Source organism: Rutilus rutilus, assembly GCF_951802725.1.
Source record: "Rutilus rutilus genome assembly, chromosome: 3".
Lineage (NCBI taxonomy): Eukaryota > Metazoa > Chordata > Actinopteri > Cypriniformes > Leuciscidae > Rutilus > Rutilus rutilus.
Window position 1 is genome coordinate 33,913,987 of NC_140211.1, and position 25,572 is coordinate 33,939,558.

The 25,572-nt window shown below is 38.8% G+C and overlaps 1 protein-coding gene across 1 annotated transcript in view; it reads right to left on the bottom strand.

The window, feature by feature from the left end:
- LOC311288215 (neural-cadherin) overlaps positions 1 to 25,572 on the bottom strand; it is a gene marked incomplete at its 5' end in the record, with an annotated part of 267,805 nt that overhangs the window by 25,574 nt on the left and 216,659 nt on the right. The window contains 7 exons of the mRNA XM_084405506.1: positions 1,946 to 2,210; positions 5,709 to 5,875; positions 6,251 to 6,431; positions 10,661 to 10,784; positions 11,138 to 11,265; positions 15,091 to 15,218; positions 22,944 to 23,158. Of these exons, the coding sequence (XP_084261632.1) occupies positions 1,946 to 2,210; positions 5,709 to 5,875; positions 6,251 to 6,431; positions 10,661 to 10,784; positions 11,138 to 11,265; positions 15,091 to 15,218; positions 22,944 to 23,158 (1,208 nt within the window). The remainder of the gene's footprint in view (positions 1 to 1,945; positions 2,211 to 5,708; positions 5,876 to 6,250; positions 6,432 to 10,660; positions 10,785 to 11,137; positions 11,266 to 15,090; positions 15,219 to 22,943; positions 23,159 to 25,572) is intronic.

A 25,572-nucleotide genomic window follows, 5' to 3' on the forward strand; every position in this document is an offset into this window, starting at 1 on the left:
CCTCCAAGAAGAAGTGACAACATGTAGACAACATTTCTGAATGGTTAGTTGATGAATTTAGGTAGCTTATGTGTAGTTATCTTCTAGTCATTGATATTCTGTCTTGATAATCTATAAATCGCGTTCCGGGGGCGGGGTTTATGTCAATTTTAGGGTTAGTGATGTCACTAACCCGGGAGGAATGTTGTGTAGTCCCTACCAGCCGTTTGTTATAGTCCTTAAAAAGCAATCTGACGGTAAAGAGAGAGAGAGCGCATACTTCTGTTGCATGCTCATAAATGCTGATCGATTAATTAAAACTAAATAATATGTGCAAGTAATAACATGAACCGTTACAAATAAGTTTTCTTTGCGCAAACACCCGAAGCGCACGCCCAAAAAGCTGCTTCTCAGACAGCATATTGCAAATTGCCTATTGAATCGAGTTCTCTTTCATGTCTTGTGCTTGAAAGGAAAAATTCACACAAAATTATGCCAAAATGCCTGCATAGGCAGGTATCCTTGTGAAACATAGTCAGTTATGTCTTAAGTGAACGTAAACAGTTGAAAAGAAAACGCGTGTAACAGTACAGTAGAACCGTGCAGCTCTTAAATTGACAGCAGCCTAATAAACCTACTGCTGTCTTTGTCCTCAATGTTAATCAAACAACAAAAGAGAAGAGTAAATCACTCACTGCTCTTGACTGGTTGAGCCCTGCTGGAGCAGCTCTAAATATTCACTGTGCTATTAAAGCAGAACTCGGCAACTCTAGCGAACTCTAGTCACTTCTTCGCTGATTTTCCCTTTTGTTGTCGCATGTTTTCCCCACGAGCTCCCCCTACAGCTGTGGTGGGCGTATATTTCACAACACAGTCGTAAAAAACTCACTTGCGGCGGCCTCCTCCCCCTCTCTACCGCTGCTCATGTGCGTTTGTTTTGATCGGAGCAAGCCAACTGTATCGTATGGAGCTATGTCTACCGAGGTGGGTAATCTGGTAATACATCATACATGCGTGTGTGTTTATGTCGAATTGCCGTAAAGCAATTCGTGTTTCGCGCTCGTTCTCGTTCTCGCTTCTCACGAGACTTCCAATTTCTATCTTGCCGGGACGGTAGTCCCCAAGTTGCAAGGTTGGTTTTCCGCCTGGGAACGCTGGGGGGAGCGGGGAAAGTCACCAATATCACCAGAACAGGTTGTTTAACCATCCAAATGATTTCTAGACAGTTTTAAGTTAAAAAAGTTACCAAGTTCTGCTTTAAAATCAAGATAAAATATGATAGAGCAATAATATGAACAGTGTTCCTACAATACATTTTAACAGGCATAATTAGGCATGAAAATAACTGAAGGACATGTCTATTTGATTCATATTCTTTTGGTTTCTCTGCTCAATATTTGTAAAAATTAAAAATGCAATGAAAATACAGGTATCGGTACTGTATCGGCAAGAATTAAAACTAAAAGTATCGTATCAGACTCGTTCTGGAAAAAGTGGTATTGGTGCATCCCTATTTATAATGTTACTAAAGATATCTATTTCAAATAAATGCTGTTTCCACACAAATACTAAGCAGCACAACTATTTTTAACACTGATGATAATAATAAGAAATGTTTCTTGAGCAGCAAATTAGCATATTAGAATGATTTCTGAAGGATCATGTGACACTGAAGACTGGAGTAATGATGCTGATCACAGGAATAAATTACATTTTGAAGTATATTCAAATAGATATGAGCTGTTTTAAATTGTTAATTTAATATAAGTTAATATAAGAGACTTCTTTCAAAAATATATATATAAAAAAAAATCTTACCACCCCCAAACTTTGGAATGGTAGTGTATACTTATATACTGTAGTTACATGCATTGGGAATACGATTCCCTGCTAATCATATTCATGCCATTGCCTTTTGGGCATTGTGCTCTACCGGTTGAGCTTCAGGAACACACCTGTACCTCACCTTGGAAGCTCTTGTTATGTCCTGAAGGGAATGAGTTGCCCAGCATTACCACAGCGGGATCAATAACAATCTCCCGACTGCGACCAAGTGATCCCGTGATCTCTCGCCGCCCTCCACCGCCGTCCAGGCGCAGGGTCAACTCGCTGTCGTGCCGATCTAAGTGAATGTCATGCCATTCTCCGTTGTCTAAACGATAAGAGGGCATTGTCAAGTTGAAGTCCCCATCACCGAGGTTGTAGAAGACACTTAACAGACCCTGATAGATCTAAGAAAGTGGGAGGAGAAAAGAAAGAGAATGCTGTCAGCGAATAAAATGAATGTATAGTTTTGCAGATTATATGAGGAATCAAGAGAAAATATAGAGCCAAAGACAAAGAACAATTGTGAAATTATGAAAACAGTGGTAGTAAAGTAAAGATAAAAAGAGCGAAAAGGGCTCAGTATGGTAAGGAATAGACCCACTGGGGACTGAAGACATCAGACTGGGCCAGAATCGGATAAAACGACTGAGCACTAACAGAATTAAACATATCAGTCCTTTAATTGGAGACAATGGGAGCAAAAAATTCAATATGGTGTCAGTGAGGTTTGCCACTATATTCTTGTGTTGCCTCTCAGACTCTCTAGGGGTCAGCTGTGAGACTTTCTTTTACTCTCTCTTTCCCTCTGTGTGAGTTTTATGCTCTTCTTATACTGATTGCTTCTTATAAATCAAGTGTTTCTAAGGTAAGTTTTATTATTTATGAGGGCATGTAAGATAAAGTGTGTAATAAAGTACGGTATAAAAGCCATCAGTTTTGTGCTTTGAATCATTCAACATTCAACGAGCCCTTCACTGTAATGTCTTTGCCTTATTTTTAACAGTCTAATAATAATAATTTAACAGGTGTTTTACTTTACAAGCAAATGCTTACTAGCCATAGCTCCATACCTGGTGGAAAAAATGGAAACGCCAGGTTTAACAGTGAGGTATGTATTAGCTTGTGAGGCAGAGCGGTTAGCCAATCTCCTGAAGAGAGCCCCAACCTTCATTTAAATTCTTAGAGTCTTTCTGCATGTGTCCCAGAGAGCATAATTTGCCAGACATACTGGTTTTATTGTGAAGGAAAAAACACGACTAAACAATGATGCAAAAGGCAGCGAGGCTCTCTCACATTTGTATACAGTTGTACAAAACCTGTAAACGGTATACACGAAAAAACACGATTGACCTCTTTGAACTTCCTCCTCTCCAACAGCCTACTGAATTTCACCTGCGCTACAGCTCACAAGATAATCTCAAACCGGATTGTTAGAATATTTCAAGGCTGAGTCTATGCTGGGTAGGTATTAAAACCTCAAGGCATTCTAATTAACAAGAACATTAACTTTAATCTGTCCATGGAAAATCTGAGATTTTTCCTTAAGCCCTAAGATTTACCCCACAAATGATAGTAGAGCTGCTCTCTATATTCCCCAGGTGGATGTGAAACGTGCCTCCACGCCCCTCATCCTCACCAAATGATCCAGAAACCAATGCCATCTACTGGAGCAGCAGGTAAAGCCATCTGCCCAGTTGCATATTTCAGAATTAGAAGCATTTGATCATGGACCACTGGATCTTAAGTGCTAAGTATTAAGTATGTTTGGCTTCCCTAACCACATTTTCATATTTTGTTACGTGCAAAAAAATATTATGAGACATTGTTAATCAATGTCATGACAAAGTCTAGGGAATCATTAAAAGAACCTTTTTGGTGGTTAGCTATAAAGGGATGAGGCATCAGGTGTTGAAGCAGAACTGAATCATTTTCCCAGAGGAGGGAATAAAATGGCTCAAAATGAATGAGAAAATAATCAACTGTATAAAAATAAAACAAAATATGAGCTCAAATGAGCTTTAAACCAACACACAGCTATGGATCTTCATAAGACTTCATAAGGCCCTGTTTCACAGCCAACAGATATGTCAGGGAAACAACAGTAAGTGATTGTTGTTGTTTTATCTTTTAGAGCCTTGGTTCTCAATCAGATTGTCGGGACTCACTTGGGGCCTCAGGAAACTTCCAAAAAGGCTTAACTTAAGACAAAACAAGCATTAAAATATACTACTAAACTAATGAAAATCAAGATATATCTCATTTTAATTCAACCCCTTACTTATTTTACTTTTCATTAAAGAACTAGGGTTCCCATAGTCTCCCAAAACAGACTACATTGATAATCTGCTGCCGCTAATGGACATGCGGCTAAGTCTCTTGAGAAGAAATTAGATTATCAAACTATTATTTCCTCCTCATCCGTTGGTGACAAGAACACCTTGCTGGAAATGTCTCAGTGAGTTGATGCATCATAATCATACACAACAGGCAATGCTAAATGGATATTGGCACATCACATCAATTAGCATTATTGCTAAGGTAATTGAGAGGAGCACAGCAGGAGATTAAGTTTTAATCTTTCGCACATGGCACAAAGGCAGAATCAGTTCCTGCACCACTGTGAAGCCTCACAAGAATCACAATATAAACAGGTAATGCAATCTGTAGCCTGCCACTTTAGGGGATATAAAATGTCTTCTATCTCACAGACACGTCTAATTCATGCCGCAGATAAATCGCCCACGTTTTACATAGGAGAGAAAGAGAGGGAGAGAAACAAAGCAGCAATCAGCAATCCTACCACACAATCTTAAAGCAGGTGTTGGGAGGGAAAAAAATGAAAACATGAAAAATGAGACAGCCTTGGAGTGAGAGGGTAGACGGCGTGCATTCTGCAAGTGTATCAGACGAATCGGGAGACGCATACTAATGCTTCCGTGATTAAACACGCACTCGTTGCTCCGTTCAAATTCTCACATTGCACCACTGTTGCAACAATGTTCGCGGGGTCTGACAGATGGGCTGCTGTTACAGAGCACATCAAGAACAAATAATCTTTATATGCTTGTGGTCAACACTGCTCATTTGTTTTAAGGACGTTTCATGGGCACAAATTTGTGGGGAAACAGAAGAGACATTAAAAACAGGGTGGTCAATATTTCTATTATTTTTATATCTAAGTTAATGCTAAATTATAAATATAATATTGTTCAAAGTTAATTCAGGTTTATTCTTAACACATTAATGTCAATTAATGTCCAAAAAGTTTACGGTTTCTATTAATAAAATAATAATAATAATAATAATAATAATATATATATATATATGAAACATTTTCAGCATTGATAATAATAATAAATGTTTCATGACCACCAAATCTGCATATTATAATGATATGTGAAGGGTAATGTGACATTGAAGACTGGAGTAATGATGCTGAAAATACAGCTTTTCCATGACAGAAATAAATTATATTTAAAAATATATTAAAATACAAAACTGTTATTTTAAAATGTAATTTATATATTTCACATTATTACTGTTTTCACTGTATTTTTGATCAAATAAATTCAGCCTTGGTGACCCTTAAGATACTTTTTTTTCATAAACACTAATAATTCTTACCAAATACTTGAATGGTAGTGTGTGTGGAAATTAACATTGTTAGTTCTTGATACCGATTATCTAATGTCAATGGTTTGAACTTTATTGACCCCCCTTTCCATTTTTGAGAATATCAAAACAATTCTAAGAGGCTTTGGAAAAGAACTAAATTATATTCAAAAGGAACAAGATAATAGTACATCTCCAGCAGAAGGAAACCCTTGATAATGCATCAGCCATATTTAAGGGAACTGAAGGGCATGAGAAAGGAAAAGAGAGATGCTTTCAAAAGCACTAACCTCCAGTTTGAGATATTCATTCTGCTCTTTGGACAGCAGGCTGAGGATAGAGCTGCTGTGTTTGCGTGTCCGGACCAGGACCTGAATCTGCGTGTGTCTGGCTGGGAGCGTGAAGGCCAGCTGAAAGTGTATGTGACTCCTTCCATCAAAAGAGTACTCCGGGACCTCTGTGAAACACAAATGTGTTCTTCAAAAGCAGTCCTTAAAAAAGGATGCATAAACACTACAGTGAAAAACACACTGTGAGAATATCGCAGGATGTGATTACATAAAGAATCTCTACAAATTCATAACACTTCTGAATGCGATTTGTGCCAAGATTTAGTGTGTGTGAAAATCCTGCCTGGGTGCTAACACTAACCCTCCTACACAGAGCAATTCAAAGATATTCACTGCCCCACTAAAAATGTTTCCAAATCCATTCAATCATCCTCTTTAGCAATGACTTATCTGCTTTATCTTCAAAGCCTCAGTCTCTCTCACCTCCCACTTATGAAAACAGTAGTTGTCCCAAAGTTTCCAAGCCATGTCTGAGTAATTACCCTTTTCACACTGATGCCCGCTGTACCCAGGTGTGCACTGACAGCTGAAGGAACCCCACTCGCCGTGGCAGCGGCCCCGGGTCCCGCAGGAGGGAAAGCCCATGTTCACACAGCTACTGTCCGTCATCAAACATCCTGGAGCACTGCCGGAGGAGTCGGCCGGTGAACCTAGGTCATAAAACTGAGAGAGAGAGAGAAATAAAGTCAAACTGATGGATACAGACTACTAGAAGTCATGTAAACACTGAGAGAGGACCGAAAGAAAGTGATTTAAAGATTGGAAAGTCAGGATAGGCCAAACTAGGGGGGCCTTGAGAAGATAAGAGATGGAAAAAGTTAATTTTATCTTATTTGTGCATTCACCTTTAATCCAGCCTGCCATAATGAATATTACTATGCCGAGCAGGCCCAAGCCACTTAAAAAAAGCAAGCCTGCAGCGCTCTGTATTAACAGAATTGGGGAACCTTGAGGTCTTAAATTCTCTTCACAAGAGAACAACCATGCATCACATTACATCAATTTTTCCTTTCATCTGATGACTCCTATTTATTCATGCCCACTCCTCTTAATGTCATGTTATTGAAGTGGCTGCAGTATGAGTTTGACCCTGTTCGGGAACCAGTTGCACCCGGAGCACGGCTGATTTACTTGCAGATAAATAAGCAGAAGGACTGCGTTAATTCCACTGAACTACTCTTTGTCACTCTTTATTTCATTTTAGATAGGTTGGTTTATTGCCATTTGTCTCCTGATAAAGACAGAGGTTAAATCTCCTGAGCCACAGTGTGGAAACACTGGACCTAATAGAGGCTAACACTCCCCTTACACAAGACATGACCAATAGAAAGCATTTATAATGTTCTCTTATAAAGCAAACAATAAAGACAGGCAATTTACAGTAATGCTACTTATCAATAGTGAAATTAATTCAGCAGTATTATATTTCTAAAAAAATGACAGTTATCCATGGAAACTCTATAACTGACCATTAACTCAAAAGTTTGGGGTGAGTACGATATATTTTTAAAGACATGAATACTTCCATTCAGCAAGGATAGTAGCATTCAATAGTCATCTACTGTATTAACGAATAATGCCAGTTGTCTATAGTAACACTATAACTGACCACTTGTTTCCTAAAAAGCTGTGCTCGGTTCTCTCTCTCAAATAAAAGTAAGCTAAAATAACTGCACTTCAAATCAATATTTTCATGTATTCAATTATTTGGTAAGTAGTCATGCAATAAGTAGGACAATGTGCAGCCAGCTGACCATTATTGCAAACCCCTCTGCTTAGATATTTCCTCATTAGCAATATTAATGAGATACTTACTGGCTGACTATACAATATTCCAAGAAACTTTAATTGTAGTCCTGGTGAATGTGTGTTTGCTTCATGCTGATCTTTCACAGAGTAATGAATGTTAGCACTGCCTGTGTTGTCTGGCTGAAACCATCTACACGGTATATCCTCATAGATTCAGTTCAAGAATGTTCTTTATAAGTTTGTGTTTTACTGAGATGTTTATTCTGGAAGTGTGTTATTAGAGGGTCTGTTTAAGTGTCCTGCAGTTGACTGGTGAACTTGACCTGGGGTGCGTTTCCCGAAAGCATCGTTGGCCAACTATGGTCGCAAGTTCATCGCAATGTCCATTGAACTCTATTGGTAACGACAGAACTTGCGACCATAGTTGGCCAACGATGCTTTCGGGAAACGCACCCCTGGCTGTGCTTTGGCTACTCATAACATCTGACCAATGATGCTGATATATACTGTATACATACACAGAGTATAAAGCATAAATGAGTATACACCCCCTCTGAAAGTTACCAGATTCAGCAATTACTCTTTACGTAGAAGACCTATTAGGGTTCCATGAAAATATAATGTTCCAGCAAGTCTGCTTGATCGCCAACCAAAGAAGCTGCTTGATTACCAAAGAAGCATGTCTACATTAATTAGGAACATAAGATTTTCTTATCAAAGTGTTAAAATGTTCTGTTGCAAAAATGAGAACACCCTCCTGAAAGTTACAAAATAATTTTTTTTATAAAAAAAATGTCTGGTGCAATTTTTGTAGTACAGTGAAAAGTACCTGGTCCCCGCAGAGAAGTTTGGTGGTAGTAAAGTTCTGAGGAATGGGGGAGTTGTGCTTTATCAAAGGTGTCATGAATTAACAAACACAATTTTGAAACAGAAGATGCTACCTTCTCCTTCTCCATTGTTGGGCACTTTTTCAACATGACAGTGCCTATAAATTCTCACAAGGTGAAAAAAAGTATTTCACCCGACCTTAACACTATCGGGCACCTGAAGGGGATTTTGAAGGGAAGTTGAGCAACACTCCCCATCAAACACCTGGGGCACGCAAGGAGGTGAAAATTAGATGTGAAAATTTGTCATGAACGTGTACACTTTATGCCAAGAAGGATCAGAGCAGTAGTTATGGAGGACATACTACAAAGTTTGGGATCGAAATACATTTTTTTTTTAAAGTCTCTTACGTTCACCAAATTTGCATGTATTTGATCAAAAATACAGTAAAACAATAATAACACTACACTTTTTTCTTCTATTTTTTAATTGAAATTCATCCTGTGATGGAAAATCAAAATTTAGTCAAATGTAAATGTCTTTACTGTAACTTTTAAACAATTTAATGCATCAAAGTATTAATTTCTTTTAAACAATTCTAATTTCTTGCTTTGTTTTGTCAATGTTGTTACTGCCCTAGGTTGTTTTATTTCAGTTAAAGTCTCTCTTGGAGCAGCCATACAGCTCATTTTCATTTATTTCCTAATGAAAAACATTTTGTAAAACTTTTATAGTAACTGTTGGTATATGCCTTTTTCGTAGTTGGAGCCGAACGACTCATTCTCACAAGTCTCACTTTTTATTTTGATTTGCTGTGGTCGCATTTTTTGGCTGCTTGTTTTTGGTGTACACCTCTGCAAGGTTGACCTTTTCACCATAAGGTTTAGGGTTGTTTGGTTTATTTTTTTCCTTTAGTTTGGATTTAGTAAAGGATTGTACTTTCTCTTTAATGGAATTCATAGCTCAAGCAAACCTGTGTGACCTTTTAAGTAACGTACTGTAGTTCCCTGCATGTACCTCCCAAGGTGGAGCAGTAAATGGCATAATATCCTTAAATCTTAAAACCACTTTGCCATGCACCCCATCATACTGTGTATTTGCCACCAAAAAGCCTACTTCTCACGGGTCAACAACAGGGAAAGAGCAAAAGGATGTAAACCATCTGAGAAAACTGAGTGAGCAGAAGAGTTTTTAAAATAGCAATTCTACCTCTGTACTTCCTCCTTCCACAGTCTATGACCTGCTCTCCAGTCAAGTCGCAGTAGCCTAAGTAAACCCTGTTCCTGTGTGTCTGATGACCACTGGTCAAGTGTTTTAGACTCAAGAACTTTCAGCAGAGTCACGGTGTTAAAATGAGAAACAAACAACCACCCACCATTACAAACCTTTACATAATAACGTGGGGTGAGATCACAGATCAGTTAAAAAGACAAGTGGCATGGTCATTTATAACTCAGTTGAAATAACACTTCTTAGAAAACTAAAAACTGACAGCTTGGTGAGCATATGTGCTTGTCCATATAGGGACAGTCTAAAAATATACCGAATTTTCTACTCATCAGAATTCTGGAAAAACAAAAGAGTATCATGTTTACAAAAAAATATTAAGCAGCAAAACTTTTTTCAACATTGATAATAATAATAAATGTTTCTTGAGCACCAAATCAGCAGAACATTCATTCTTTTTTTTTACAGTTTTTTTTTTATACATACATATGAAATGTTGGAAAAAAAGGTGCAATTATACTTTTAAATATAAAAGGTGAAGGCTGCGTCATAGTAACTCTAGACTACAACTTCATCAAGCTCCGTCAAATCTCAATTTGAAAAATACTTGTTAGGCAGTCTCCGTTACACACATTCCAATTGACAAAAAATAATTAGCGGAAAAGGAAGCGGTACTGAGCTTGTCCAATTTCATTGTGTAATGAAAGATTGTACTGGTCTAGGAAGGACGAAATCTCGCTAGGATGCAGCCACTGTCTTTATTAATGGGCCATTGAATCATTGACTCCACCGTTCGCTAAAAAAATCTGAATCATTCAGTAAGACAGCTGTATGTTGCTCAGACGTGGCAGCTTTCCTGCTGTGGCTTTGTTTTGAACTATTTTTCCTAGAGCAAAAACAGTCAATATTGCGTCTAAAATCTCTTCTAAAGGTCACTTAATATAACTTCATGCTACTTGTTTATTGAACTGTTGTTTAAAATCAATGTCACATTTGCAATCGTTCTAAAATTATGGAAAACAACACTTTTAGCCCCCTTCATTTGCCCCTTCAAAAAAAAAACAAAAAAAAAAACAAGAAAACCTCACCTTGCTGTCCACAATGAGGTTTCGGACACAGCCAGTGAAGTGCTTGTGTTGAAGTTGTGGGTAAATATATGGCAGGTTCTCATTCACTCCTCCTAGCTGAAGCACCTGCGTCGTATTCAGATGCCTGAAAGCACATCAGAAGGGACAATGACCCTTGCCATTAATGTGCTATATGTTATGGAGAGGTAATTTTCCTCTAGAGATTAACTCCGATAATTCATTTGACCCTTTAGATTGAGACCTTTGTGTGACTATCAATATTTCAAGACGTTATTGAGTTCATAATTGGAATGAGGCTCATATGTAGAGTGAGAAAGAGGAAGGTAATGATTGTTTCATTGACTGGTGCTCTGTGTCATGGTAGAGGAATGGCTTCTTTGGCACAGTAACTTTACTGGTTCATCAGGGCGATATTTTTAACACTTTAAACAAACATAAGTTCGTGTGAAAAGAGAAATATAAAGAGAAGTGCTTTACTTGTCCATATTTGGTGTAATGCCAGTAACTTCACAGGAAGTGTGGTCTTCAGTAGTTAGCCAGCTGCCCACTCCCTCCATCTCCATGATAGTGGCTCCAGCACAGCGGTCAAGTGTAAAACGCACCTCCTGGGAACAAACGTGTGGGAGAAAGGAACCTTTATTAACACACAAATGTAGGAATTTGACTTCCATGAAACACCACAACTGAATGGCGGCATATTAAACATTCTGAGACTGAACGTTTTTTTATGTAGCACCAATGATGTACATGTAAAATTAATAATAATAATAATAATTTTGAAACAAACAACTTTCCCTTCAAATTGATTAAAGATATTGGCCCTCATTTATCAAAAGTGCGTACACCAAATTTCCAGCGTACACCTGGCGTACACCCAAAACCACGGTGACTTTGAGATTTATCAATATGGACGTTGGCGTACGGCACGCTCAAATCCTACGCCAGCTCAGGAGGTGGTGTACGCACGTTTTGAGTGCGGGAATGCGCAGAAAAACAATTCCTAACACCACAAAACGCACTGACAAACTAAAAGATATGATAGGTTATGACCCACTGTAAAAAAAAAACAACATAGGGATGTTAACCGATGACCGTTTGACCGATGGTTGACCGTATCAACCGATTAAAGTTGTCGGTAGTCGGTTAAAAAAAAAATCTCTAAATTAGACAGTGGACTAAACGCTACTAGGCTACAGTTAGCCATCTCATTCCAAGATCTTTTTGTGTGAAGTGAACAAATCCCTCACACTCAATTTTTCATAACTCGCCTGTTTGTAGGCCTACTTAATAAACCAATAAAAACATTTGGTTTTCTGTGTCGCAAAGATGAAGTCTGACTCGCGATCTTCGCAGTAGTGAACGCGCCGGAGAGAAATACACATTTCATACAGATTAGGCCTACATCATTTTATTTTGTTTTGAATGGTTCTGTTTAAAAGTAGAGATTTTTGTAGATAATAGATATATTTCTATTTTTTTAGGTGTGTGAGGCGATCAGTCTACCTTATACGTTGAGTTTCGGTTCATGGATGATAGCTTAACGTTATCCAGTTCAGGCGCTGGCGCCTCCGTGATTATCTCTGCTATTTACTTTTTATTTATTAAATCCAGAAAATTGGATAATGAAACACTGATTAAAATTAAGATACAATTAATACAAAACGAAATTCGCTTTAAAGAAAGGCTTTGTGCTTTCTGTTTGAGGTCTCTGTGAAAGTTTTAAAGCATGCCGCTTTCACAGCGCTCACGTCCGTAATGGATAACTGTCACGTAACAATGTTTTTTCCTCATAAATGCGAACACGAAAAATAAAAGACAAAAGACTTTTTAAAAAAGACAACCATCCACAACTTTATAACACTCCAGGCAAAGTATAGCCTACCTCTTTTTTTTGTTCAGTAATAAAAAGGCTTTCAATGACAAAAAAATTATAATTCAGACTGACAAAATAATAAAAATGACATTCTTCTTCTTTTAAATAATAATAATAATAATAATACAAATAATAATAATAACGACATTCTTCTTCTAAATAACAATAAGCGTCATTAATGATAAAAATCATAAATAATAAGAAGAATATTACAAATTGTCATGCAATTATTAATGTGAATGTGAATGAATGGATCACATCATCATCATTATTGTTCACCCCAATACATGTGACGTGATACGAAATTAAATACTAATTGTTTCAAAACACGTGCTGTAAAATAATGCATTGTGATAGGTCATTTGCTCATCCAACGTCGGAGAAGTTTCTCTTCCCTGCCGTCTTCCGTGTGTCCATGGCGTAAAATGAGGGCGTGGGGGAAGCGGAGACTTGAATATATAAGGGCGTGTTATTCTAATGACGATCGTTTTCCACCGTGGCATTTATCAAGGGCAGGTATTGCGTACACCTGGATTTCAAAGGTACGCACAGCTTCATAAATCAGGCGATGAGAGGAGTGTAAGCATAATCTTACGCCAATATATACGCCCATTTCTACGCAAGAATGATAAATGAGGGCCATTGAATCTGTATTGAAGTTGTTACCACAAACTTCATTGAAATGTGCTAATGTTATTTCTGTTCAGGTTCAATTTGACACCACAAAAACACTACTGAAAAATACAATACAAATAAATCAATTGGGAAAGAGATACAGTGTACAGCAGTCAGACCAATTTAGAATGTAAAGATTTATTTTCATGTTTTTCTTTAGCTGTGGTCTCTAAGACCCTAAACAGAACTAATGTAAAATTTTTCAAGGATGATGTTTAAATTATATGATCAAGTAAAAATTTTGTTTATAAAAATACTTCTTATACAAATTTGGAAAAGTCAGCCAGATACATCAATGTTAGGTACATATTTCTAGCTAATAAAACATCCGGTAACACTTTATTTCGATAGTCCACTTAAGACATTCTACTATAGTGTAACTGCTTAATATTTGCTAACACTTTATTTTGATGGTCACCCAACATTATTTCTCGATGCCTTAATAAACTTTTCAATCAAAGTTTTAGTGAAATGGTAGCCTGGCTAACGTCAGACCAAGTCTTATTTGAGACTTGGTCTGGGAACCACGTGTTCATTTTCTCGTATTTGAGGAGTGGTTTACGAATGCCCAGAGCCGTTTATTGGGCGCTATGAATGTCTATCAAATGCGCCTGTACGTAGCTCATAACCAATCGCTTCAATTATACCAGATGACGTATGTAGAGTGACAGAAATTCAACGAGGAAAAAGACGATGGGTCAAAGATTTATTTGTGCACGATGGCGTTTAGCGAATATTACCGTTTGTGCAAGATAAATATGAGGGTAGAAGGTAACGTCGAGTCTGATGCCATGTTGGATTCATAGATATAAACAAACTGCTTCGGTGTCGTCATCGTCTTGCTGCTCCCTCCCCGTTCTGTGATTGGTTCCCTTTTTCAGGGGAAAATCTGGTCTATGGTGTCCAGACTGCCTAGAAGCGTGAATAAAATCGCGCTGCGAGCAAGGCAGTATGGGGAAACCCAGGCTAGTGAAATGGACTTTCAATCATACACTTACATCATAAACAGTTGTTTAGTGTATGATGTAAGTGTATGATTGACAGTCCATTTCACAAAAAATGAGAATCACACACTTTCAGACTTTACAGTTGTTCTGAAAACAACAAACTCACACAGTTCTAGGAGATGCATGACACATGAAAACAGCGTGTTCTAAAATTGGCTAAAAATATCACACATAAAAAATCTGAGTCAGTGACCATTATACACTGGCTCAGACTAGACTGGGCAAAAGTCGTCTAGTGTTTCCAGCTTTTAAATTATTACATTTCTTTTGCTTGTACAGACACTTAAATCACCAAGTTGGTTCAAGAGATTCTTCTCACCAACATTTTTAACTCTGGAAGAAGACAAACTTTACACTCTTTCTCCACGCTCTATGGAGGCTAAAGCCTCAGGCACGGTATTATTAAACACATAGCATGTCAAGAAGCTAAAAAGTTCTAACTTGCAATGTTCCATTCACACCCAGCAGGATGCTCACATCCTGTTTGCATTGAACAATAAGGACTATTATTTGAAGAAATTTCAGACTGACCCTAAGGCAAATTCCACCCCAGCAAGACTACAAGCTAGCACTACTACAGCGACTAGCAGCAACAACAAAGAGGCCTTTGGATCAGAAACAGTTCTGGCAACACTGAATACAATACAAATTAGCACAAATCTCAATGTTTGGGATCAAGTAAACCCAGCTAACAGCTGCAACCACAGTTCATCTGTCCCCCTCGGGCTGTGAAGATGGTTTCAGACCAGATAGTAAGACTTTGACGTCTTGTACAGAAGTACTGAGGTGTATTATTGGAAGAAGCTGCCGAGGAGAGACGGGCCGCCGCTCGATTAAACACGGCAGTCAGTCGCTTGCTATCGGTGAATGCTTACTTTGCTGTTGCTCCTCACGTCCAGTCTGTGCCACCGTCTGTCCGCTACATTCACGTTGCCCGGCAACTGCAGGACCAATGTACCCGAGCCGTGGTTAATTTTCAGGGTGGGGGTGCCGTCGATCAGTTCTGAGAGAGAAGAACAGAGACAGACAGACAGAGAGAGAGAGAGAGAGAGAGAGAGAGAGAGAGAGAGCGCAACTTAGTCGAACTGTTAATACTCAGATACAGAACTACAAAGGAGGATGGTTATAAAAACTCAACATTGAACACACACTGCCTAAAAACTACCAAGTAAAAGTGTTTTAAGTTCAACTACCAGCAGGCTTTTGACTGACAAATGTATCACATAAACTCGTGCTTTGTTTCACATTACAGGGTCAAGTAAGCGCTGCAGAGCCTGCCGCAATTACGATTATATTATCCTCTGGCATAATAGGAAAAACATATTACGGAAAGTTCTTCTTTTTGTCTGAGTTAGTCGATTGGCAAATTAAAAATTAATGAAGCCAGGAAGACTCCCCTAAGCATCGGATATTCTGACAGAGTCTGAGCATACAGGCAGAAATGCCTTCAACTAATTTCACATTTATCAGCAGGATCTTTGCTGTTAAATAAGCCCGCCGTGCCTATTTTGGCCGATATGTCTGTCTGTCGTTTGTCTCACCAACCCGCTTTCCCAGTGTCTTTCAATTCTCCCTCTATTTTCTTATTTGTCATCCTCTCGAGTTCTCCCTTTGATGCACTCTTTTCATTCCTGTAAATAACATGCACTTCCTCTCAGCTCGGCTATGTTGCACTGTCTGGTGCTCACCTTCTGCAGACCATGAAACTGAACTTTCGTTGGTTACGGTGTTCTTTTTTTACTGTATGAGAGGATAATGTATAAGATGAACTGCAATTAAGCAACCCTATAGACACTTCTCAAAACACATGCACCCACTTCATTAGCTGAAATCAAATGATTGACTCTCCAGACATATTGTCCGGGCTAATTCCCTCATACCGCCATTAAAACTGGCTGATTTATGTCGTCCATCTGTGCTTATTCTCGCTGTCACTCTATTTCTCCTATTATTTCTCGCACAGAGTGTTTCAGCAAGTGAATGTCTTCCATCATCATCCCCTGCATGGTTTAACCCATTCAAGCGGCTCATGAGTGCTGAGGGACTTTGCCTCACTCTCGCGGTTAGCACATGCTGTGAGACAAATAGAACAATAATAGAAATAATTGCTCAGAAGTACTGTTTAATAAAAAATGTCTGCACTTTGCAGGTGTTAGTTAAGTAGGTATTACTCTGGTTGGCTACTGTTTTATATGGTGAACAAGACTTTTTGGTGTATAACCCATTAGTGCAGATAAAATGAGATAACCCCTCATTTTATTTAAACTTTCGTTAAAATTTGGTTTTCTCTCTCAAACTTTATAACATTCCCACATTTAATTATCTTTAAATGGTGTAAATTAATGCTTTATGAATGGAATACATTTATTGTGATAATCAAATTTACATGTTCACAACAATATTTACCTTGTCACCATTTAATTGACATTAAGCGTTTGAATTCAAAAAGGTACACAAACAGGAAATAACAAATGAACAAGGACATAAAACACAGGTTACGACTCTAAATGCATGACAGTGAGTTTGTTTGTGCTTGAGTGAAATAATCTCAATTGTAACAAATATCAGTCTATGCACTGTCATGTTGTGCACTTTGTGTGAACAATAAAAGCACATGGAAAGTGTTACAGACTTTCCCTGTTTAGTTTCCCTGTTAGCTCGCCATATAATATTTTAAATATTTCCAAATAGAAATTATAAACACAAAAAAATGTCCTTTATTAACTCATGATTTACACAACTGAATGAAATAAACTTTTTCTTAAACTCTTCGGTGTTTCTGAAACTGTTTCTATCTTGGCGGTTTCCAATGGTCTCATTGAATTCTCTCTCAACCTTTTTCTCTGGTGTCTCCAGGCTAACTCCCGATGGTATCAGAGTGTTGAGCTGGAGATAACAGTGAACACGCTGGGTGCGGAGCAGTGCTGCTGTAATCTGGGCTGAGAAGCCCTTTTTAGAGGGAAGCCCCTGAGAACAGACAACTGCTCCCCTACACTGATTCTGTCACCAATCCTGCCCCAGACATGAAGCGCTGCCGACTGAGAGCAGGACCATGTCTTCTCTGGCTGACATGACATTTTAGGTAGAGTGCAGATGAAGTAGGATTGAGAAAGGAAGGGCAACAGCAGTGAAAATGAGAGATGGAAAAGGTACAAGTCTAGGGTTGGTATTGATTTGAAAGAGCTGAAACGAGGGGAAGTAATGAATGTGTCTCTGTAAGACAGACGGAAATAGTAGGTCACTATTGGACGTTTCTAAAGGCCATGACACACCAAACCATCATCAAAGAACTAGTGGTAATGAAAGCTGACTATGTTGTTGGCTCCCGTCCCATGCGTCTGGGCCAAAAAGTTGTGCTCGAATACACTGTAAAGACTATAGCCAATGACCAACCAGCAGTTTTGTGCCTGCGTGAGAGGAAATGACGATCATAAGAGCAGGGTGGCAGTAGTCTATAGTCGAAAAATAGCCAAGAACTCACAGCGCCTTAAAAACTGTCGCATACGAGGAGCATAGACCATAAAGTCCAACAGGAAAACACTTCACGTTTCGGACACATGTGAACTTTCTCAATGCCTAGTAGTCTATAGTCATCATTCAAAAGTGGAAACAAAATTAGGACTGCATACTTTTTTACCCCTAAGCGGAAAACAAAAAATAATGTGAGTATATCGGTACCTTAACCATTTTGAATATGAATCATGTTGATCACTTTCTTCATTCCAGACAGCTGTGTCGAGTATTGGAATACTCAGGTAAGATGAGGTAAAATTAGAACCACCTTCTCTGTGTACCCCTCTTGACTTCATTGTTTGCCTCTGTGTACCCCTCTTGACTTCATTGTTTGCTCGCTTTCATCACTTTCACTTTTTTTCTCTTGGAATGGTTTGCTATAAAGCTAAACAGCCAATCAGAGTTCTCTCTTTCACGGACGGAGTGTGACTTGTGCCGATAATGCGGAACACGCCACAAAAACTGAGCTAATAGACACTCTACAATGTCCCGGCGTTGGCTGATAACCGACCACCGGCTTGGTGTGTCACAGCCTTAATATACAGATGAAAACCAGGAAGAGAGAGAGAGAGAGAGGAAGAGAGAAAACATGGTGAGGGGGCACATGGTTTGATCTGGACCACTGGCCAGCACTTTCAGTGTTACATAATGTAAATGTCATATACAGGGAAAACAATCTGTATATGTAATTAGGCTGCAACATGTTTTTGCTCTCAGAAAAGATCCCTCAGCAGTCACAGGGGGTCGTCTGTGCTCTCTGCTCCTCATCCCTAATTCATACTGGTCTCCCTGCAACATCACTGCACATTAATCCCTCTGTCAGCAGGAGGGAAGATGAAGGGAGACCAACCTCCTCCCCTCGGATCCCCCTCAAATGCATTTCCACTTTAAGCATAAGAAATGGCTTCTCTTTGTGGGTCCTAAGGGACGAGCAGGAGGGCCGATGGCTTATGGACCCTGAAAACCCCACCCAGTAGCCCTCACATCAGCGGCTCAGGAAATGAGCTGGAATACTGTAAGTTGAAAGGGATATTTGATAGCTGCTGTGGCATGATGAGTCTGAGAGGGTTCACTGTGAAGCAGGTTTCTGCAAATTGACCATAATGCACACATCACACTCTGGGTGTAACTGTATCTCTGTGCTCACTTTCATCTGCCACACCGGTGTGTGTGTGTGTGTAAAAGCTCACAAACGCTTTCATAAACACTTCACAGTTCCTAAAACATTTTTTACGGCATTTTCATGGACTGATAATAAAAATCGGCTAAAACAAAGGTTTTATTTCATATTACCAACCTTTCATGGATTCTCGCAGATATTGATACATAATTGATTATTTTACACACACACACACACACACACACACACACACACACACACACACACACACACACACACACACACACACACACACACACACACACACACACACACACACACACACACACACACACACACACACACACACACACGCACGCACACACGCACACATACATCTACAAACAGTGCATAGTACTGTTGAAAGGTTATACATGTTATAATGTTTTTGTAAGAAATGTATATATATATATATAATTTATTTTATTTTTTTATTAGGACTGCACGATTAATCGAAATGAACCCGCACATGAAAAAATAATCACAGCCTTTGCAATTTCATAATCGCGATAAGCCAAATCGGTTTAAGCGCGATTTCATGTAAATTGCGATTATTTGTGCAGCCCTAATATATGTAAAAAAAATAAAAAAAATGTATTCCTGCGATGGCAAAGCTGAATTTCCAGCAGCCATTACTCAAGAAACATTTCTATTATAAATTCTGAAAAATGTTTTCTTTCTTTCTTTAAAAAAAAAAAAAACCGTAATGAAAGCAAAGTGAAAATGTATATTTTATTCAAAAAGGTGGTCATATAGACCTCATTCAATATTAATATAGGAGTTAATATACTGTATATAAACTCCTATATTAATATTGAATGAGGGCTATAATATATTTTATATATAAATATGTGCATGTATATGTATCTACACATTTTAAGCTTCTCTATAATCAACATAAGACACCACTTTGGATAAAAGTGCATAATATATGAATGAATTCTACAGGAACTATTACCTTCACATCCTTGACAAGACTAAGAAATTAATCAAGTACACCATCTATTCACAAAAGGTATGTTTCTCAATGTCCCTGACCATCATCTACAGCCAGAAGTCTTTTCAGTCATGGATAAATTACCTCATGAGGCTTCTTATCATTCAATAAGTGTCCTTAATCAAATAAATTAGATTTGTCAGTCTAATTTGTCTATTGATTCGACATGCTCACCCGTCAAATCTTTGTCTAACCTTGAAAAGAGACTGTAACCACCAATAAGACCATTGTGACAAAGACTTCAAGCACGTATCTGTGCCCATTTCCACCGATGGAAATAAATTGAGGAGGAGGTCAGAGGTCGTCTAGAGAAAATTAATCTGGGTTGTAATGAGAAGTAATTCATGCTAGAGGTGAAGAAAGACGGTTTCTCTTTAATACAGATGCCACGTGGGGATTTCATGCTTGGTGCTTGTTTTATAAAGTGCGCAGCTATGCCTCAAGCGCTTCAACTGATGAGTGAATCACCCATATATACGCGTGCCTTAATATACATATGGCTTAAAAGGAAAACACACGTTTACTCACAAATGTATCTAGAATATCAATATAAAAAGAAATACATTTCATGCCAATTTTAATTTAAAGCCAAAACTCTTAGAGCTAAACTGCCAGCTGGAAATGTTTACTGACCAGCCGCAATGTTCAGCTCAACTCAAACCAATCAAAGCCAAACAAATACTAACTTCTTGAACTTGGACATGTTGCAAAGGTTGTGAGTTGCTTTCCAGCCAACCAACAGATTCATAATCTAGTCGTAAACAACTCAGAAGTACTAATACTCACACACGAATGATCTGCTGCACACAGGGATGCGTGTGGGAGGCCCCGGGTGTGTTTGCACTATGCAACTGCATTGTAGTATCAGTGTCATGAGTGTCTTTAATAAGAAGAGCAGAGGCGTAAAACTGGCAGGCAACAGGCCAATGATAAGGTTTAATAGGCCACAGTGAAGAACAGCAGTAAGTAATAAGGTCTGATAGAGTGAAGGCGAGGAGGACTGAAGGGAGAGAGAGTTATGTATAGAGACTCACACTGTGGCTACACTTGTTCTGCTGTCCTCCACGCTGCCATTCATCATTATTCATCGCCCGCTTTCTTTCTTTATTCCACCTTCCCGTTCACACACCATTTTCGTCTCTCACCCAGACATGAACTTCTTTCTCGGCTTGAATCATGTCTGAGCTGCGCCACTTACTGTTCCTCCTCAGCAGTTCCTTCAAATCTGAAACTCTTTTATCTATTTAATCTGGCTCTCTTTCCTCGCTGTCTCTCTACTAGACTCTTTCTCTGTTTCCATTTCTCCTCTTTCTGATTGCTGCATGTCATCACTAGACCTATCCAACCACTCTTCTCTTCCACCCCTTTTCTAGTGCTGGTTCTGAAGCCAGTGCCCAGTTTTAATCCGTACATTTCGAAAGCAGAAGATGTGAAGGAATAGCATCTGAGGTGCCCCTAAAAACTATTGCTCCTACATAACAGCTTATTTTTAACAGTTAATTTGTCTTTGGGTTGTTATATTTCTCACCGATTTCTGCTCGTTCTAAATCAGATACAGATAAAGTAGCAAAGATTACATTTATATGAATGCATGAGTGAGAGAGCGACTGCGTGTGAATTAATTCTACCTGGCAGCGTCTCTCTACTAATGGTGAATCTGTGGGTTTTAGTTACTAAGAAATATATGCTAGAACTTTTCAGTTTCTAAGCTATTTTATTGATACATCACATAACAGTGTTGACAATACATTTCTGCACCACTGAATGTTTCTGTGCACGTGATCTGCACATGATGTGCGAGCTACTGTCTATATGTGTGTGTGTGTGTGTTAAAACGCAGCAGCGCATTAGTTTAGAACGGTGATTAACTTAACTGTTTAAAACGTGCACTGTTTAAATCAATTTTGAGCACCAGATGGCATAACCAAACACATCTTGTGCAGCGTTCTCGTAGTATGCATTTATTTTGTCATTTTAACTGTTGGAACAGGAGTGTAAAAGTGGAATTCAAAGATTTCTTATCCTGTGGCGCCCTCTATAGGCCATGATCAGTTAGTCGACGTCAAGCTTAAAGCGCCATGGCAGAAAATTAAAGTCGACTAGTCTGTGCAACCCCCAATAGTAACATACGTTATCATTCGTCTTTCTAGTCAATGGGATCAGGAGTCCATTATTCAGAGATCCCTCGCCAGCAAGCAGCACAGCACCATTTAGAAAAAGAAAAGTATTTGACTATCGCTCTCACCCTGATACTGACCTGAAACTGAAGCTCAGACAGATCTCCACCACTTCACCACTCTTTGTTGCTGGAAACCCTGTCCACAGTTACACACTTCACTTAATCTTCATCTTTCACTCCCTGTCACTCTCTCTTTCTCACCTCAGATAGGCTGTCTGCCATGCATCCCTCTCTTTCTCTCCATATGTTCAGCATCTCACCCTGCACTGATTACACTCACACACTGCCTTATCTGCTACTTATCCACATTCGCCAACACACCAGTGAACTGATCAAGAGCAGACTGCTCTTATATGAACGTATGCTCGGCACGTAGGCAGATCTGTGAGTTCATTAAAGCTCTAAATGTGTATACCCCATTGTAATCATTCTCCCAGATGAATGACAAATAAGCCTTTACTGATATAATGAGTGCCTTCGTTAACCCCTAATGAGCTACTATACGGCTGCACACAAAGCAATGCTGCGGAATTTATGACACACATACGCAAACAAACAAACAGAAATAATGTGGTATTTTTTATCTTTGGTTGTTAGATGATAGCAGATCTCCCCTGAGTAAGAAAATGTTACAGCAATAAAACTTTTTTTTATTAGAAACAGTAAATCCTGCTGGAGAGACGCGAAGGAGTCTCTTCATCTCTTTCTGTCTAAAATAAACATATTATCACCCTTTTTTCATTCTCCTCTCTCTATGTGTAGCCCTACTGGGAGATGAGTGAAGTCGTGCCAGAGGTTCAGCTTGTGATATGAAAGAATGATGTAGACACTGAAGCAATTCCTCGCCTCTCGACCTGAGGCTCGACTGTGTGTAGGTTACCTATGGCCATGAAGTCCTCTGGCTCCCACGGCTGAAGCTGAGAGAGGGGTCCACTGTAGAGCAGCAAGCCATCTGCCACCTCTGTGATGAACTCCAGCGAGAGGTGGCTCTCGAAGCATGGCCTTATAGGGGGAAACCAAGCATAGCCGTTTCCATGGAAACTGTGTTTTGTCTGCTGGCACTCGGGTCCCTCAAACTGAGCCGGGCACTGGCATCTATGGTATGCAAACAGAAAATCAAAAGCTCTTATTAAAAACAGTATGAGTTTCAGGTTTTGTACACATGCTACTGGACTGATCTGGACTAAAAAGATAGAAATGTGCAAAGACAAAAAAGTTTGTAGTCATCATACATTATGATCTTACAGAGCCCTGAATTGGATGAACTATCCTATTAAGTCTAGACTAAAGACCCATGTAGACACTAGACAGTTATACAAACTCATATCCCTAACTTAGGTTTCAACCCTGTATTTGTGCTGCACTGGTCAGGAATCACAACCAATGGTCATGATTTTTCTCAGAGCTTTGAATCCCACTCCCACCTCATCTTGCTGAATGATGCAACCTGTCAGATACAGCCTTTAGGAGCCAGACGTCAAGTGAGGAATGCTTCACTGACCACTGCCTGCATCCCTTCAGTCAAACTTCAAAGACCATGCCTTATTATCCAACAATTAATTATTATCCTTGCATTTTCCTTATACATTATCTTAAACTATTTAAAAATGTATTCAATGAACACGACAATGGAAGCTTATTTCAGCCATGGAATTTAAAAAAATAAAGATGGTTACTGCAACTTTATCTCACAATTTTCATTTTTTTTTTCTTGTAAAGTTAAAAATAAAGTCGTAATTCTGAGAAGAAAAGTCTAAATTGTGAGATAAAATGTCACCATTACTTTTAATTATTATTTTTATTCCGTGGCGAAAAACAAAAGAGATATGCAAACTTAGTATTCCGAGAAAAAGTTTTTTTATTTTGCAACTCGAAAACCAAAGAAAAAAGTCTGAATTGTGAGATATGAACTCGTAATTCTGAGATATGAAGTCAGAACTGTGAGGTATATTTGTTGTTGTTTTCTGTGTCAGAAACAGCATTTGGTATGTTTACATCTACATTATAGCATTCTTCAAATCTTAATTAAAAGGCACATATTGTGCTTTTATTTTACTATTTTACCTTTCCTATAGTGTGTAATATACCTGTTTGTGCAATATGACTGTGACTGAAGCTCATTCGTTTAATTTGGCATGTGTGGTGCGAGCTCCAAAAGAGTGATAAAATTAGCACGAGCCGTTCCTATCGCGACGCTGATGATAAAATGTGCAACCCATTTGAATTCTATTGAGAATGTAGTAAAACGCTTCAGAGAAAGTAAAAAATGATGTGTACATTGAATGATGTGTACAGAAATGTATGCACATTTTAGGGTTTGTGATGTCACTAACCCGGGAGGAATGTGGTGTAGTCCCTACCAGCCGTTTATTGTAGTCCTTAAAGCAATTTCTTTAAATGAAAATATCTCCCTTTGCTTTGATCTTTGAGTGTTGTAACTTTGCAGATGTTTATGCTCAAACAGCAACATTACTCACTAACTAAAATTAGAAAATTTAAATTATACTCAACCACCCCTTTAAGGGAATCGATTTTTTTTTTCACTAAAGATTAGTGTCTTAATGCGTAGGTTGCTTTTTTCATAACAAATGCAATAGATAAAAAAAAGAAAGAAAAAAAGTTAACACTGGCCTGCGCATAGTAATAAGGAGCCATCAAGAGTCTTAAGGCCTCATTATACTTCTGCGTCGGACCTACGCCGGAGCCTATACGCCGTAGGCAACGTGTTGGTTTTAATTTATACTTCTGTGTCGTTGTCCGCGTTGACGCGCACCTAGGGAGCATGTGAAACCCCGAGGGAGGGGTTCTGGCAGACCAATCACAGCGCTTGTGTTCGCGTAGAATTGACGCGTTGTTACATTTTTGGAGAGGTGCACGTCAGGGTACGCCGTAGGGTACACGCGCTACACACAGCCTACGACGTAGCTACGGCGGCAGTTCGACGCAGAAGTATAAATAGGCCTTAACATGTAATTAAATCCTTATTGTAACAAATGCTATAATTAAACAATTACAAGATGTTACTTTTAAGGCAGATCACAAGTTAGAAAGAGCTTTAAAATATGGACCTTCTTGAATTATTGACTAAAACAAGTTTCCCCATGTGTAAATTGTGTTCTGCTAATAATGACAGATATTAGGAAAAACCTGCTTTCAGATATTCCAAGAGATGACAGGAAATTAACATGTTCAGTATAAGAACATTTTAAGTAAAGATAGTTTGACTTCCCATTGCACTTTGTATAACTATAGGCTACTTTATTGCAGTTATGTTATCAACAAATTTGCATGTTTGGACCATTTTGCAAAAAAACGAACAAACAAATAAATAGATCTCACGAGGGACCCCGGGACCAGTGTTGCCAGATTGGGCGGGTTCCCGCCCAATTGGGCGGTTTTGAATTTGATTGTGCGGGTAAAAAAGGGTTTGGGCGGGTGGACAAAATTTGGGCTGGTTTGGGGTCAGTTCGGCGGTTTTCAAACATCTACATTTTAAAGTCTAATTGGTT